The following is a 17,167-nucleotide window of genomic DNA, read 5'->3' on the forward strand; positions in this document are numbered from 1 at the left end:
TAGCATGTTTTTAAATGTTGTCCGAAAATGGCGTGTCTCGAGAAGAAAACATATAAATGTTTGTCACTGTAGATTACAGCTTTAAAATATAAATTTAGGATATTAACACAAACACAAACCTGAGACAGAGAACTCTGCTGAGAAAACGACAGTATTTCTGAAACAAAAATCAATGTTATATATATATATATATGTGTGTGTGTGTGTGTGTGTGTGTGTGTATATGTATGTATGTATGTATGTATGTATGTATATATATATATGCATTATATACATATATGTGTGTGTGTATATATATGTATGTATGTATGTATGTATGTATATGCATTTTGTTTTTTTTGTTTTTTTATTTGTTACAAATGGTATTGGTTTAAATTGCTGTAGTCAGGCTAAAACATATTTCACAATTGCCGTAGGTAAATAAAAATCCTTAATTTCGAGCTCTGCATATAAATGTATATATGATAATTACTGTTACAGGTACCCAATTTATTTTCAGTTTGCCCACCTCTATACAAATACTACCAGGTTCTGGCTGAAGACGAAAATATTATATACAATAAAGGTATCCGTGCTTCAAGGCTTGTATGTATGAAATAAACATTTTAGTGTCTGCTTATGTTGTTTGTTATTTCTAAACATTTAATGCATGTTTTTGTTTTTTTATTGTTTTAAAAGGATCCTAAGCCGGTTGGCAGAGGCTAGCATAATAAAAGCACCGAGCCTACATATTCGGCAATATAACATATTGTTGACTAATGCCGCGATTTTTTTGCTGTTAACTGCACATTCGTTACAACTTTGGATCAAATTTAGCAAATTCAATGTCATTCTGATCATCTTGTGGTTTGTAGTATAGGAGTTCAAATACATTTATGGCGTGTACCTCTGGATTCATGGGAATTATGCTCAGTCACTTTAAATAGAAGAAAGACACAATACTACTTTTGTGAAACCATTACATTTTAAAGAAAATGTCTTCAACACCAATTTGTTTTTATCCAACATTCCACAACCCAGTCCCTTGCATTGTATCTGCATTTTAAAGTGACAGACCCTGGTTTATAAACATTACGGCGTATATTTCATAATTTAAATTTTAATTTTAATAATTGAAATCAAACAGTATTTATATTATAAATTTTCGTACATCCGAAGTGTTTATGGCCATCCTGGTGTTTCTAATACCACAAACGTGCTATAGTCTATTTGTAAACGTATTTCCGCGTTTCCATATCATAGACACTTGCTTCACTATTTTGCAGTTTTATCCAAATGTAGATTAAACAAACTTAGTGTCCATTTTCATAGGTTGAAACTAGGGTCTACGACTTTAATTAATACACACAACCTACCTTCCACTGAGTTAAATCTTGTGTAGAATGCCAAGAAAAGAAATGGTACGACAACCCCAATCACAATAATTCCAAAAAACAATCGCACAGATCTCATTTTAGAATATTAATTCCTCGCTTAATTTATGCTAGTAATGCGTTAGTCAACACAGCAGGTTCACTTTGCGGACTGTCAGCACCAACAAAACAATCTTACTTTGCAGATTGTCAACACCCACACAAAGGGTTTTTTTTGCAGACTGTCAGCACCGACACGACAGGTTCGTTTCACAGATAGTCATCACCGACACAAAAGGTTTACTTTGCAAATAGTAATCACCGACACTACAGGTTCACTTGGCAGATTGTCAGCACCAACACAACATGTCCATTTTGCAGATTGTCAGCACCAACACAACATGTCCATTTTGCAGGTTGTCAGCACCGGTCAATTTACAACGGCAGGTTCGCTTTGTAGATATGGTAGCTTTCTTTTTTCAAATTACCAGCACATACATCAGGATTATATTACAGGTTTTTAGCGCTAATTCTGCAGGTTGATTTTACATGATGTCCACACCAACACTTTAGGTTCCCTTTATAGGATGTAACTGAAAACTCCGTAAGTTGATGATTCGTATTTGTTTTCCTGAAAAAAGAAAGAAAAAATGACGACTGTAAAGTCAGTTGAAGTACATGTTGTTGTTGAGAGTTTTTAGTGAAAATAGCTTATAAAATGTCACCTTCGCATTCATAGCAGACAGGAAGGAAGGAAGCAAGGAATGTTTTATGTAATGACACACTCAATGCACTTTAATCACGGTTATTTGCGTCGAACATATGGTTAAAGACCACAAAGATAATGAGAGAGGAAACCCGCAGCTGCAGATTGATTTTAGACAGACCGCACATCAGGCGAGCGCTTTACGATTGTACTATATCCAGCCAGCCCCTCCTAGCATACAGATGAATCAGTTTACCAGTTATATTATATCAAGTGCACTCTGGGAATATAATTGCTTCTAGTGGTAATTAAAGGCATTTTGATTGTCGAAATAAAAACGTGTGTGCATGTTACGTGTGTACACACACACACACACACACACACACACACACACACACACAGAGACAGACAGACAGACAGACAGACAGACAGACATACAGACATACATATACATATACATACACATATACATATATATATATAAATATATATATTGCACTTTTGTCCTACGCTATTACTCCGAGTTTCACGCCCTTCGACGATCTTCAGATAGCTGACACTGGTGAAAAGATTGCAGGGTTTTTATTTTTGTGTAGTGCGGTTGCGTGGTTTGAGCTTACTGGTGTGACGGCATTTTGAGATGAGCTCAGTCCTTTTGTTGAGATTGTTTTTGTCTTTTGTTTGTAGGATGGCGAGCTTTTCCTCAATGCACAGGTTACATTGGCCGGAGTTTCTTTTGTACGTGTTCGACTGTTTGATAATTTGCCAGCTTATTTCATAATTTGTTCGCTGTTTTTTTAGTTCCCAGACATGTTTAGATAGCTCGGTTTCTTTCGAGTATTTTTCGTGTTTGAACGATTTCGTGTGATTGTTGTATCGTTGTTTGAAATTACCGCCAGATAGACCGATGTATGTTTTTGACGTTGCGTCGTCGAAGGGCGTGAAACTCGGAGTAATAGCGTAGGACAAAAGTGCAATATATATATTTATTGCATGCTCTACTCTCTCTTAAAGTATTGAGCACCTTTCAAGCCTTTAATGATAACCACCAGTATTCTATATATATATATATATATATATATATATATAAGATATATATATATATATATATATATACATATACTTTTACATATACATATACATATACATACATATACATACACATACACATACACATACACATACACATACACATACACATACACATATACATATACATACATACATACATACATACATACATACATACATGTATGTCGGGTTTAAGTCAAAACCCGACATACATACAATAGAGATATTCAAAATATAAAAATACATATATAGCCAGTGCCAAGCCATGGGGCCTTAGAACCGCGTGTTTGTTGGACCGGTACGAATATGGTCGACTAACGATCGTTCACAGGTTCGGGTCTCGGTAACGGCATGAAGAAATTTGTGAAGGCAATAAAGGATTTTAATATCCCCTGTGCCAGTGCGTCATTGAATATATGTATGTTTAAGTCAAAACCCGACATACATACAATAGAGATATTCAAAATATAAAAATACATACATACATACATACATATATATATATATATATATATATATATATATATATATATATATATATATATATATATATATATATCTGTGTGTGTGTATCTCTGTGTGTGTGTGTATGTGTGTGTGTGTGTGTGTGTGTGTTTGTGTGTGTGCCTGTGTGTATGTGTGTGTGCTTGTATGTTTGTGTTGTGTTTGTGTATATGTATGTGTGCATATGTTTATGTGTTATGGCATTAAAGCAATCCTGGAAATTTCACATTGTTTTAAGGTGGACATTTGGAGGCTAATTTCCAATATGACGTATATGCTTCATAATTTGAAAATTGTCTTCTTCATAATTATCATCGTTTATACGAAAACAACGGACGTGATAGCTATGGGCTGTGCTCATGACAGATGCTAACGGTGGAGCAGAATATATGCTATTCTTTCACGGACACCTGATATCATCAGTGTTTTGATAGTGATTCTGGAGTGCATACTGTCTCAGCTGTCTAAATGATTTGATATGGTGGTATACACCCTATAGGACCCTACCCTAGTTTTATCCAGCCGATGTGTACAAATGATAAAATAATGAAAAAGCTTCTACATCTCGCCATGTCAGGTTCAACAAATAGTGTCTGTACAGAAACTGAAGCTTTGACTATATTATCGATAATTTTGGTACTTAATTTAATTATGGCTATACAGATATAAGAAGAAAACAAAAAACCCACTGGGTTAATTGTTAGCTATTAACGAAAGCTATTTATAAGGTTTCCAAGCCTTTTCGGCTGGGCAACTTATTGTTTTTGGTGGGATTATTATTATTATTATTATTTTGGGTCGCCTCTGTTATGTCATCCTGTAAGAACGGTTGTGGGATGATTTAGCTGAAATTTGGTAGGTAGTTGGGTACTTCTTGGGTGGGGGGATTGATTGTATTAAAACATTATATGTATAGGTTATTTGTATTGACCTCAATTGCAAATTTTATTGTTTTTTGTATTAAAAATATTATGGTGTCGTCTGTTTTGTAATTTTGTAAGAAATGTTTTGAACAGATCAGGCCCTTTTAAGGGCCCTTATTGGCAATCTAGGGAGACATTTCAACATATACTAGGTCCCCCTAACTAGCTACTCTCGGCACACTAATCTTCCAAAACTATACGTTGCTCCCCTTTTACTTTTTGACGGACCGTTCAAAATTGCACCTAACTTCCTTTACAAAAATGCGCATCATTTCTCTTTAGCTTAATCCCACGGGACATTCCAAATAGCACCGTACCACCCTCCGCCTGTTACCAGACCCGGTCGGACTGCTGGTGCTCCATTGCACCGGCCAGTGCAGGCGGTACCCCCTCCGACCCACCCCACCCCTTTCCTGCCCTGGACGGAGGAGCCGGTCGAAGCCGGCACTTGTGTCCAGGACAGGCGTGCGCTACAACAGCTTGCTCTGAATGTGCATGTTAAACACTCTGACCTGACCCGATGTGGGGCACTCTCAAACTGAAAGTTACACTTTACTTGTGAAAAGGGCTGATAGCCCAGCCAATGCATTCCCCTTGTCCTGCCCCCAGTGCCTTATGTGGCATTCTAAATTATGTTTGGCAAATAAATAAATCTAAACTACTGTTTAAGAAATACAAGAAATATTTTGAAGTGAATGTACACAAAATAGCATCTTCATAAATCAAGGCTAATATTCCTCGTATTCAGCCTTGATACATATAGTCAAGATTACTGATATCCACTACTAGCGCCCTCTATTGGAAGAAAATTTGTAACACCGATTATGTCCCTTACACGATGACATCGCTGACCAATCACAGCATCGGTAACATGTGACAATCTTGAAAGCAATATGGCCTCAGATTACAGTTATCTTCCCATTTGGTTGTCCAAAATCCGGAAGTTTCACCGCGCAAGTAGTCTGCTGTTTGACTGTGATTATTTCATGGCAGACAGCTATGAAGTGGCAACTGTTTGACTGAAGTGACAGGGGATAGCATGTAGTTTGTAAACATGTGTAACTTGTTGACATTGAAGACTTGTTTGTGGTAATTCCGGCCCATGCAAAAGTAGTGCTTTTTGTGTAAAATGGGTGTACTCCGGCCTGGTTTAGAGGGTGTGTCTGTTTAAACCAATATGCTGGGAGAAAGAGCTGGACAACAGGGGTTGTCCTTTACAGGGTATGTGTCCCCCGTGCAGGCAAAGGTACATACAAAACTTCACGGGCCTGCTGATATTAATAAAAATGTTATAGCCACTAAGGCTATATAAAAACATATAGCGAAATTAATTGTGGTCTGAGGCCATATCAAAAATTAACCGCCGGACACTGACGCTGCCATCTTTGTTTACAATAACAAGGGAATCTATAAGGAGCATTGCGATTCGTTGCAATCAGATCTCATCGCATCCAATGAAATTTAAGCATTTTGTGGCACGATTTCTTGACGACATGTATCAAGGCTGAATACGAGGAACGAATATTAGCCTTGATTTATGAAGATGACAAAATAGCAGTCAGTAATTAGTATTACTCTGTAACTCAGAAATATTTAGGCCATCGGTTACAAGTTTTACATTAGTGCTTTTATTATTCAATTCCAAGTCATCATTTGCTATAGTCCTATTAGTCCTCAAAACTTATTAAAGTACCTTGGATGTGACCTTGGTGGATTAAATGTACTATTGAACTTGTTTTACAAATAAACTTTCTGAACTTTACTCTGGAGTTGTTATCAAGTTTAAGTATAACGGTACTTGTATTGAACTGTAGCGTCACCCGAGGGCTATTACAATATAACAGCATCAATATTACAGTTTGAAAAACAACTAATGCATAAAGTACTAGTATACATAATAGAAGTCTTAGGGGGAAAAGAAATGCTTGTTGATAATAGTTATAAATCTAAACAACTTTCAAAGGTGACGATATTTTTTTACAATTCAAAAGCTTCAAGTTTATATGACTCTTCATTAAATTTGGTACATATAAATAAGTAGTGAAATCCATCACCAACATCATCATCATCAGTAGTACAATAGATACAGTTTCTGTTTTCATATAAAACATTGATCCATCTTCCTCTTTTTATAGATAAAAAATGGTTAGCTAAACGAAATCTAAAAAATGTATTACACCTTGTTTTATCAATGGTAAGAAAAATTAATGTGGCAAAATCGTCAAAATGTCTACATAATTAAAAAAACACCCAAAAACATACCGAGACTGCATATTTCAAATGCACCTAGCATTCTATTCTTATTCTTCTGAAGTAGCAAAACAGCAGCTAACCAGGTCACCGTTCGAATTGTATCTAATTTTAAATAACATTATTAAATCGTGACATGCCTGCTTTTTGTGAGATACAAGCTTCGTGTCTTGTCCTAAAGTGTTATTTTTGATGTCTGATATGAGATACACGCTTCGTGACTTGTCCTAAAGTGTTATTTTTTATGTCTGATATGAGATACACGCTTCGTGACTTGTCCTAAAGTGTTATTTTTTATGTCTGATATGAGATACACGCTTCGTGACTTATCTGATATGTGTATATTTGGATTAAAACGATACACGTAGAAGTTTTAACTACACATTACGTTACTGTTGTTGTCAGTACAATTTGGACTTTGGTGGTAAAATTTATAGATAATATACTGGTTAATTAATTTGTATTTATTTAGCTAAAAGTCGTATTTTACTTACATCTATGAAATTATGACGTTATATGGGGGTGGGTGTAATATGGATAATTTATTCTTAATGCTTTAAAAATATAATAATAATAAAAAATAAAAATAATAATAATTAGAGGATATTTTATGTTTTTTGTCAAATATGATTTATATCTCATCGAGTGAAGTTTGCAAACATATCTCACAAGTCGGGTTTGCGCGACGAGTGTGATATGACTGCAAACTTCACGAGATGAAATATAAATCATATTTGACAAAAAACATAACATTTTCTATTTATTATATAACTTTTGGCAATTTACCTTTATTTTTAAAATGCCAGCAGCAAAATAGTTCCGGCTTTCTTACAGTGAAGATAAAACTTTCTACAGTCACGATAACACATTTTTGAGTGAAATAGTGAAAATTTCATTCTAAAATGTGTTATCGTCATTGAGTGACTGATAACTCTTTTATTTGACTGATATTTTAAGATATTTCTTTAAATGTTATATAATAATAATAATAATTAATATAACCGCAAGCGGTAATGACGGATTTCCAAGCTATAACAGCTGTATATTATTCAGACATATTTATATATTATTTAATTATACCAATAATTACACATACCCCCCCCCCCCCCACCCCCCCCCCCCCCCCCCCCCCCCCCCCCCCCCCCCCCCCCCCCACCCCCGCCCCATAAACACACACCAACTCGCATACACACACTCTCACCTAACCAACTATAAACTTTTAGCCAAATAGGCCCAGAACTTTCTTTATACGGGTCAATATCAAAATTGGTAACATTTTGTGTCCCGGCTCTAAATTATATTATAAAATGTATATATTTCCAATTGTTTTTCACAGAATAATACTTTGACATCTATACACAAAACTACACATATCTGTAATATATTTCGGACATTAGTTTTTAAAAAATCGGTATTTTATTTCAGAAATTATGCCGAAATCTCAGGTCCCTTGCTAGGGGTGAAGTTATATAAAGTTTAATATTGTGTCAAAAAAAATAAAAATATTCTTTAACTTTTTCTGCATAAATGTAATCATGAGATATTAAGTAACAATACTGTGCTATTATACTTTACTTTTGATAATTATATTTTACATTTTTTTACTAAATATGTGTGTCCCTTATATATATGTCCTTACTGTTACCTCCATCATAAAATGTTCATAATTGGAGCTCCATGAACTTGGTCTTGTTGTACTTTCTACAAAGGATCTTCCACTTTCTGTCTTATCATTTGAATGTAACTTGTACCAGAAGACACATTTTTGAACAAGTAAGTATATTTCTTTGCACACAAATTTTGAGCATCCATACTGTTACTGTCTTTGCATATGCCAAAATTAGAAATTACATTTTAAAATATTTAAGGAAATTATGTTGTCTATGTGCATACCATGTACCAACCAGGCATTCTACATTTGACCTTGTCCGTGTGTACATAATTGCTAAAATATTGTAAAATTGTCCTAACTGTTATAGTCCATACTATTACTTCACCCCTGGCAAGGGACATGAGATTTCGGCATAGTTTCTTAAATAAAATACTGATTTTTTAAAATTAATGTCCGAAATATATTATAAATATGTGTGGCTTTGTGTATTGATGTCAAAGTAATATTTTGTGAAAAATTGGGAAATAATATAATTTAGAGCCGGTGTAACAGCCCAAAATATACCCCCCCCCCCCCTCCCCACCAAACTATACCCGGGGTTAAAGTGGGCTAGCCTGTTTTATACCCTGGGGTATAAACTAGACTAGCCCAGAATATACCCCGGGGTATGAAACAGGCTAGCCCAGAATATACCCTTCTAGTCCAGATTATACCCCCATTGTGTTTTTCATAAATAAGTCTGTATTTCATTGTCCAGAGGGTTTTTTTTCATCATAATTTATATATTTTGGACTAAAGAATATTGAAATATCTTCTAAAATGACTAATCTGTGATAGTTTTATTTTTATAAAAGCAATAGTTGCTTTTCTTTTAAAGCGTTTATTATTATTATTTATTATTTATTTTGTATATAGGTTAGTAATAAAAAAAATGACCCGATAACTTAGCCTGGCACTGCCGATAAGTATGTTTTCTCACCACAACTCAAATGTTGTTATGGTAAAGTTTGAAACAATGTATAATTATTCACAGCTACATATACTGTAACTGTTTATTGACATTACTTCAGTGATCCCTACACTGACTGACACCCAAAAGCGTTCTTTCTTTGTTTGGGGATGTCGTTTAACATGCATTTAATCCATTTAGAATAATCAACTGAATTTCTCCCCCATTACACACCATTCAGCTATAAGTGGTACTTTAAGCCATGCTAAGGGCTAGTATCGAGAATTTCTTACAATTTTAATAAAGTCACGAGACAAAGTCATGGCGTAACCATACAGCATGCAGCAAGTCTAGACGTTTCAGTGTTTTATAAGCATGTACACAGGTATAGGTTGAAAACGAAAACCAGTTACTTAAAAGTGTAGTTGTGTTTGTATTTTAGTCAAGAGAACGATCTGTAAAATTGGGAGTTGTGGCAGCTTTAACGTGGGATGAACATATTTTAAAACATTATTTTCAGCTTAGAGGAATATTATTTGTTTAATTTTCCTTTTTCTTTGGCTTGTCAAAATGTTTTATTATATTCCTGTTTTTAAACAAAAGAGAAAAAATTAACAATTTTTTTACACAAAACGTATTGGTTAGTGTGTGTTGGTTAGTGTCGGTTAGTGTGTGTTAGTGTGTGTTGGTTAGTGTGTATTGGTTAGTGTGTGTTGGTTACTGTGTTGGTTAGTGTGTGTTGATCAGTGTGTGTTGGTTAGTGTGTATTGGTTAGTGTGTGTTGGACTCCCACAAAAGTAAAGTTTGTTTTATTTAACGACGCCTCTAGAGCATATTGATTTTTATCTTATCATCGGCTATTGGACGTCAAACATATGGTCATTCTGACATATTTCTTTAGAGGAAACCCGCTGCCGCCACATAGTCTACTCTTTCCGATAAAAAGGAAGGGGTCTTTTATATGCACTTTCCCACAGACAGGACAGCACATATCACGGCCTTTGATGAACCAGTTGTGGACCACTGGTTGGAACGGAAAATAGCCCAAATACTGAGAAGGATCGATCCGATGACCGACCACTTCACAGGCGGACACTCTATCTACATGGTCAACGTCATACGATAATACGATCTGTTAATGACGGGCGTATTTAAAAAAGGAATAGTTTCTTGATACCCTGTATAATATCAAAGTAAAATTATGTTAATTTGCCCGAAAAGTAAACCACTATTTTTGACTTGGCCTAGTTTTCTTTTTAACATTTCCTAGGTTGTTTAAAATTATTATTCAGAACTAATAAGTTTGTTAAAGTTTGTTTTGTTTAACGACACAGCTAAAGCACATTGTTTTATTAATCATCGGCTATTGAGTGTCAAACATTTGCTAATTTCGACATATAGTTTTAGCGAAGAAAACCGCTACATTTTTTTCTATTAGCAGCAAGGGATCTTTTATATACAACATCCCACATACAGGATAGCACATGCCACGGCCTTTGATACGCAAATCGTGGTGCACTGGCTGGTATGAGAAATAGCCCAATGGGCCTACCGACGGGGATGGACCCTTGACGGATCTCGCACCAGGCGGGCGCTTTATCACGGGCTACGTTCTGCGCCAACTAACAATTAGTATGGTTTTTAACTGATGTATGTTCCATACAGGTATACTTAAACTGTCACTCAGTGACACTGTCAATAAAGTATATGTTCCGCCTCTTCTAATGCTCTGCATTCAGTAAGATTGTGTGCCAGTCACGAGCAACAAGCATTTCATAAACTCAGTACACCGTAACGCGAGTTTAAAAATAACCGTGTTTTACCGAGAGCTGTCACGTTACATTGTCAATATATATAATTATATATATATATATACTCTTCAAAAAAAGAAACGCAAAAGGGTACAAATGGGTTATAACTCCGATTTTATGTTTCCTACCGGTTCATGCTTTGTGAATATAAGGCCATTGCATGTCCCAAACACATTCCCACGGTTACATTCGATAAAACGCAGCTACTGTACAATAAAGTTCCAAAATGTGAATATTCGCAAAAACGCAGCCACGTGCAAACCATGTCACCACTGCACGTGCGTTGTCTGCACGTGCAACATGAACACCGACAGTATAAAAGTGCAGGGTGTTCGCTTGCCTGGCCTCTGTATCTGGCCGACAGTTGACAATCCAGGACATGCCACGTCTCAGTGAACCGCAGAGAAACAATGCCATCGGCCGACTAGACGCAGGCGAATCCAGAACGGCCGTTGCCAGGGCATTCCATGTGTCCCCAAGCACCATCCCCAGACCGTTACCAGCAACATGGATCAACACGTGACCTCCCTAGATCCGGTCGACCACGGGTCACTACCCCCGGGCAGGACCGCTACATCCGGGTACGCCACCTTCGGGAACGATTGACTACTGCCACCTCCACAGCCGCAGCAATACCAGGTTTGCGCAGGATATCCGACCAGACCGTACGGAACCGCCTACGTGAGGTAGGAATTCGTGCCAGACGTCCAGTTCGAGGTGTCATCTTAACACCACAACACCGTCGACTCCGACTGCAGTGGTGCCAGATTCATCGACAATGGCCTCAACTGCGATGGAGACGGGTGTGGTTCATTGACGAGTCCCGATTTCTGCTCCGACGTCATGATGGAAGATGTCGCGTGTATAGGCGTCGTGGTGAACGTTATGCGGCAAACTGCGTGCAGGAAGTGGACAGATTCGGCGGGGGTAGTGTCATGGTGTGGGCAGCCATCTCACACACTGGCAGAACTGACCTGGTCCACGTGCAGGGCAACCTGAATGCACAGGGCTACACTGACCAGATCCTCCGGCCACACATCGTTCCAGTTATGGCCAACGCCAACGCAGTGTTCCAACATGACAACGCCAGGCCTCACACAGCACGTCTCACAACGGCTTTCCTACAGAACAACAACATTAATGTCCTTCCTTGGCCATCGAAATCACCGGATTTGAACCCAATTGAACATCTATGGGACGAGTTGGACCGACGCCTCCGACAGCGACAACCACAGCCCCAGACCCTGCCCGAGCTGGCAGCAGCCTTGCAGGCCGAGTGGGCCACCATCCCCCGGGACGTCATCTGTACTCTGGTTGCTTCAATGGGCAGGCGGTGCCAGGCAGTTGTCAACACACGCGGAGGCCACACCCGGTATTGACTCCAGACGACCTTGACCTTGGTGGTGTGTCCTATCACTTACTCACAATGGACTAGAGTGAATTGTGAACAATCCTGCAACATTTGGTAATTATCGGACTCACCATTCAATAATTAAATCAATTCTCCAAATGTTACGACAATGTGGTTTTGCGTTTCTTCTTTTGAAGAGTTATATATACAGTATGTTTTATTTTGCCACATAGGACCGTGCGTACTTTACGTTGGCTGTTTCATCAGTTGTCTTCATACCAGTATCTATTTCTCGCTCCAGCCAGTGCACCGCGACTGGTACATCAAAAGGCCGTGGTATATGCTATCCTGTCTATGGAATGATTCATATAAAATATCACTTGCTACTAATAACAAATTGTAGAGGCTTTCCTCTCTAAGACTATATGTCAAATTACAAAATGTTTGACATCCAATAGCCGATGATTAATAAATCAATGTGCTCTAGTGGTGTCGTTAAACAAAACAAACTTTTATTTTCCATACCTGTATTGTAAAATAAGATTCAACCTATGCAATTTGATGATAATTTGTAAAAAAAAAAAATCTATTTTTTTAATTTAAGTTGGTATGGGTTTAATATTTAACTATGTTTTATATGAATTTTAACTTTATTTATTATAAGTTATATGCCAATTCATTGGTTCCCTTTTGACACAAACGAACTATCGAATATGTTTTATTTTTCAGGACTATTGGACTGTTGATTATCTCTCAAAACCTTTACAATTAGCTAAACCAAGAAACCTATTATTACAATGGAACAATCTAGAAGACATTAAGGATAAGTTACAGTGAAAGAATTAATTTAAAAAAATAAAAATAAACATAATAAATAAAAATAATAATAAATAATAATAATAAAATTAATAATAGCAATATTATTATTATTATTATTATTATTATTATTATTATTTAAATTTAAAAATAATATTCGCAAGAGGTAATTAAAACATGTTTCTGAATTAAAATGAACACCCCTACTCACTGTCACCTCCCTAACTTTCATGATGATGCACTCCTCCCCACTTAAAAGACGAGGTGTTCAACACTGTTGTTTTGTTTGTTTGTTGTCGTTGCTTATTAAAGTAAGTGAAAATATCACTGGTCCATCCAGTTACTGATATCTATCGACACCTTTAATTCTAAATGGTTGAACAATGAACAATAAATTCGAGAATGCTGCTTTAAGTCATGTACGGTAACTACTTAACAGTCCCAAATTCACTAACGTTTGCAAACTATTTCGACTGGTTAGCGAAGTGTTCATTCGGTTTTTCTGTGTTAGCGATAAGCGGTTTACTGAACTTACCCCAGGCGTTACCTCTTTAACAGACATCTCTACACCATTACACAAGAATACATATTTATGCTATTTAGTTTACATAAGGTGTTGTTCTAATGAAATGAAAATAACCAACAAACAAAAGACAAAAAAAGAGAGAGAAAAAAATAATTCTTATCAAAAATAAGGCAGTGTGTAAATATACGCCATTATGTGTACATCTATTGAATCGTACACGTATATAGCAACCATTGAGAATAACCGTGAATTTAAACCTACGCCTTTTGAACCGTACACGTACAGTACACATTGAGAAAAACTGCGTCGTTTCAGACTGTAGGCCACTGAGTTTTCTGCCATTGTTACTTTTTCCACTACTACTGTCAGTAACTTAGTCTCTTTAACTATTCACATTAAATACTGAATACATTTCTTGTCTAGACTGCAGGTGTCTGTAAGTTCAGTCCGTTTCTGGGCTCGTACTTATTAACCTTTAGAATCTAGACTCAAATCTCTAATGATATGACGTCACACGCACCGCGAATATTGAGTTCGTGGACTCTTCGTGTCGTGAATGGTTGCCTTACGCGTTTTTTTTTTTTTTTTTTTTTTTTAAATTTAAGATCTTCCTGAACACGATTTCAGGGTGCTACCTTTTCAGTTCAGTGTAGGTCACTGTGAAAATTTGACCTACTTTTTTTGTGGTAGACGACCGCTTGAATGGAGCCTATTTTCAAGGCATGCGTCACAAAATGAATGGAACCATATCATGTTTGGTATCAAAATGTTCAGAATGATGATACGAACTCAGTTTTATTATAATATTTGAGTTAATGAAGTCCAACAATCAAGAGAAAAATTTTAAAATGTAAAAAAAAAACGTTCTTAGTTATAAGTTAAGTCTTATACTTTCTCTTGAAAAATGTATACAATTTGTAAATAGCGTTGTCATGTCATTAGAAAACAAATCTCAGACTCTAGTACTATTAGTCTTGAATCTAGAACGGGCCGATGATTAATAAATCAATGTGCTCTAGTGGTGTCGTTAAACAAAACAAACTTTAAGAACGAGGTCGTCTTAATGTAGTGGCCCGAAGTGGATTTTAATTACGTACGTGCAAAAATATATTAGGCCCAAATAAAATGTATACATGTCGGTTTGGGATCGATGCCCGTCGATGGGCCCATTGGGCTATTTCTTGTTTCTGCCAATGCACCATGACTGGTATATCAAAGGCCATGGTATGCGCTATCCTGTCTGTGGGATGGTGCATATAAAAGACCCCTTGCTACTAATGGAAAAATGTAGCGGGTTTCAAAATTATTAAAGGTTTGACATCCAATAGCCGATGATTAATAAATCAATCTGCTCAGGCGCGGATCCAGGATTTTTAAATAGGGGGGGGGGGCGAGGGCATGCTCCCCCGCGAAATTTTGAAATAAGTGCATTTTTGTGTGATTCCACTCTAGTGTATGCTATAGTTAAAAAAAAAAAAAAAAAATTGACGCCAAAAATGGGGGGGGGGGGGGGGCGGGCCCCTTGGGCCCCCCACTAAATCCGCGCCTGCTGCTCTAGTGGTGTCGTTAAACAAAACAAACAAACTTAACAATCGAAGCAATATAAATCGAGGACATTCTATTAGGCGTAAAACAAAATATTGTGTTTTCGGGGACTCGACTATACCTATTTTTTGTTTTACGAATTATTTTTTTATTTATTTATTTATTAAAATGTAGGTGAAAAAGACTTAAAAAGTAGTAATTGTGTAAAGACGACCAACCCTACCTAACATGTTTTCATCATGTTTCCAGAAACACATACCTTCTTTTACGTCTTAACCACTGACTATTTCAAAAGCATTCTGTGATGGGTTATATTAGTAACTATCCTCACATTACAGAGAACACGGCGAAACACGGGTCAACACTGTTAGCACTGTGGGGCTTGGTGAATATGTCAGGTAAATACTGGGTGTGATATCAGACAAAGGAGATCAGGTTTCTTCATTTCTTTATACCGTCTGTGTTACCTGAATACGAGATCTCTTCTTTTTCTTTTCTTTTTCTTTTCTTTTTCTTCCCCGCGTAGTTGACCATACATGTTAGGAAGACCATACAGAAGCTGGGTGTTTGTTTGTTAGAGTACATTGATTTATTTGTCATCGGCTATTGGACGTAAACCATTTGGTAATTTTGACACAAGTCTAAGAAAGGAAACCGACTACATTTTTGTCATTAGTAGCAAGGGATCTTTTATATGCACCATCCCATAGACAGGATAGAACATACCACGATGGTCAATACTAGAGAGAGAGAGAGAGAGAGAGAGAGAGAGAGAGAGAGAGAGAGAGAGAGAGAGAGAGAGAGAGAGAGAGAGAGAGAGAGAGAGAGAGAGAGAGAGAGACAGAGACAGAGACAGAGACAGACAGACAGAGAGATGGGACACTGGGTCCCTCTGATAGCCCAAGCTGGTGGAATTTAATATTATCAGACTGATTAAAACTTAGTCTAAAATAATACGTTTTTCACATATTTAAGCAATATTTATTTTTAAGTGTATAAACACCAAACAAAATTTATCCAATACTTCAGAACTCAAAATCCTCAAATAACAAGCGCGGATCCAGAATCTTTTGCAGGGGTCTACAGTGGGGGATAGTGGAAAGCGGATTTTTTTTTTCACATGCAACTATTTAAAATGGAAGTTGTATATTAGCGCTGAATGCATTTTGAAACCAAGAAACTGCGTTATGCACTATATTATTTTTAAGAACTGCATATATTCTGATTTCCAACCATGGCTATTGATTGCTTGAAACATAATTTATTGCTTTTAATACCCCAAAACAAATGGAAATAAGCACACGTTATGTAACTTACTCCTCAATAAAAGAAATGTTTTATTTAACGACGCACTCAACACATTTTATTTACGGTCATATGGCGTCAGACATATGGTTAAGGACCACACAGATATTGAGAGAGGAAACCCGCTGTCGCCACTTCATGGGCTACTCTTTCCGATTAGCAGCAAGGGATCTTTTATATGCACCATCCCACAGACAGGATAGTACATACCACGGCCTTTGTTACACCAGCTGTGGAGCACTGGCTAGAACGAGAAATAGCCCAATGGGTCCACCGGCGAGGATCGATCCTGGACCGACCGCGCATCAAGCGAACGCTTTACCACTGGGGTACGTCCCACCATTACTCATCAATAATACATACATGTCACGGCAGTAATATATCTATGCAAAATAATTACGAATAGAAATAAATATTATCGAAAAAGAGAAAGAAAGAAAAAAATA

At 36.8% G+C, this 17,167-nt stretch overlaps 1 protein-coding gene across 5 annotated transcripts in view; it reads right to left on the reverse strand.

The window, feature by feature from the left end:
• The window catches only part of LOC121374125 (carbohydrate sulfotransferase 11-like), a 28,020-nt gene that overhangs the window by 5,685 nt on the left and 5,168 nt on the right, over positions 1–17,167 (reverse strand). For 4 of the 5 annotated variants that reach the window (XM_041501069.1, XM_041501065.1, XM_041501067.1 and 1 more), the window contains exons 2-3: positions 1,356–1,983; positions 120–157 (exon numbers count right to left, since the gene is read on the reverse strand). In XM_041501069.1, the coding sequence (XP_041357003.1) occupies positions 120–157; positions 1,356–1,452 (135 nt within the window). In that variant the 5' untranslated portion in view covers positions 1,453–1,983. Of the gene's footprint in view, positions 1–119; positions 158–1,355; positions 1,984–6,818; positions 6,958–17,167 lie in introns of those variants that run through there. The other variant, XM_041501068.1, reaches the window with a different exon arrangement.

Source organism: Gigantopelta aegis, chromosome 6, assembly GCF_016097555.1.
Source record: "Gigantopelta aegis isolate Gae_Host chromosome 6, Gae_host_genome, whole genome shotgun sequence".
Taxonomy (NCBI): Eukaryota; Metazoa; Mollusca; class Gastropoda; order Neomphalida; family Peltospiridae; genus Gigantopelta; species Gigantopelta aegis.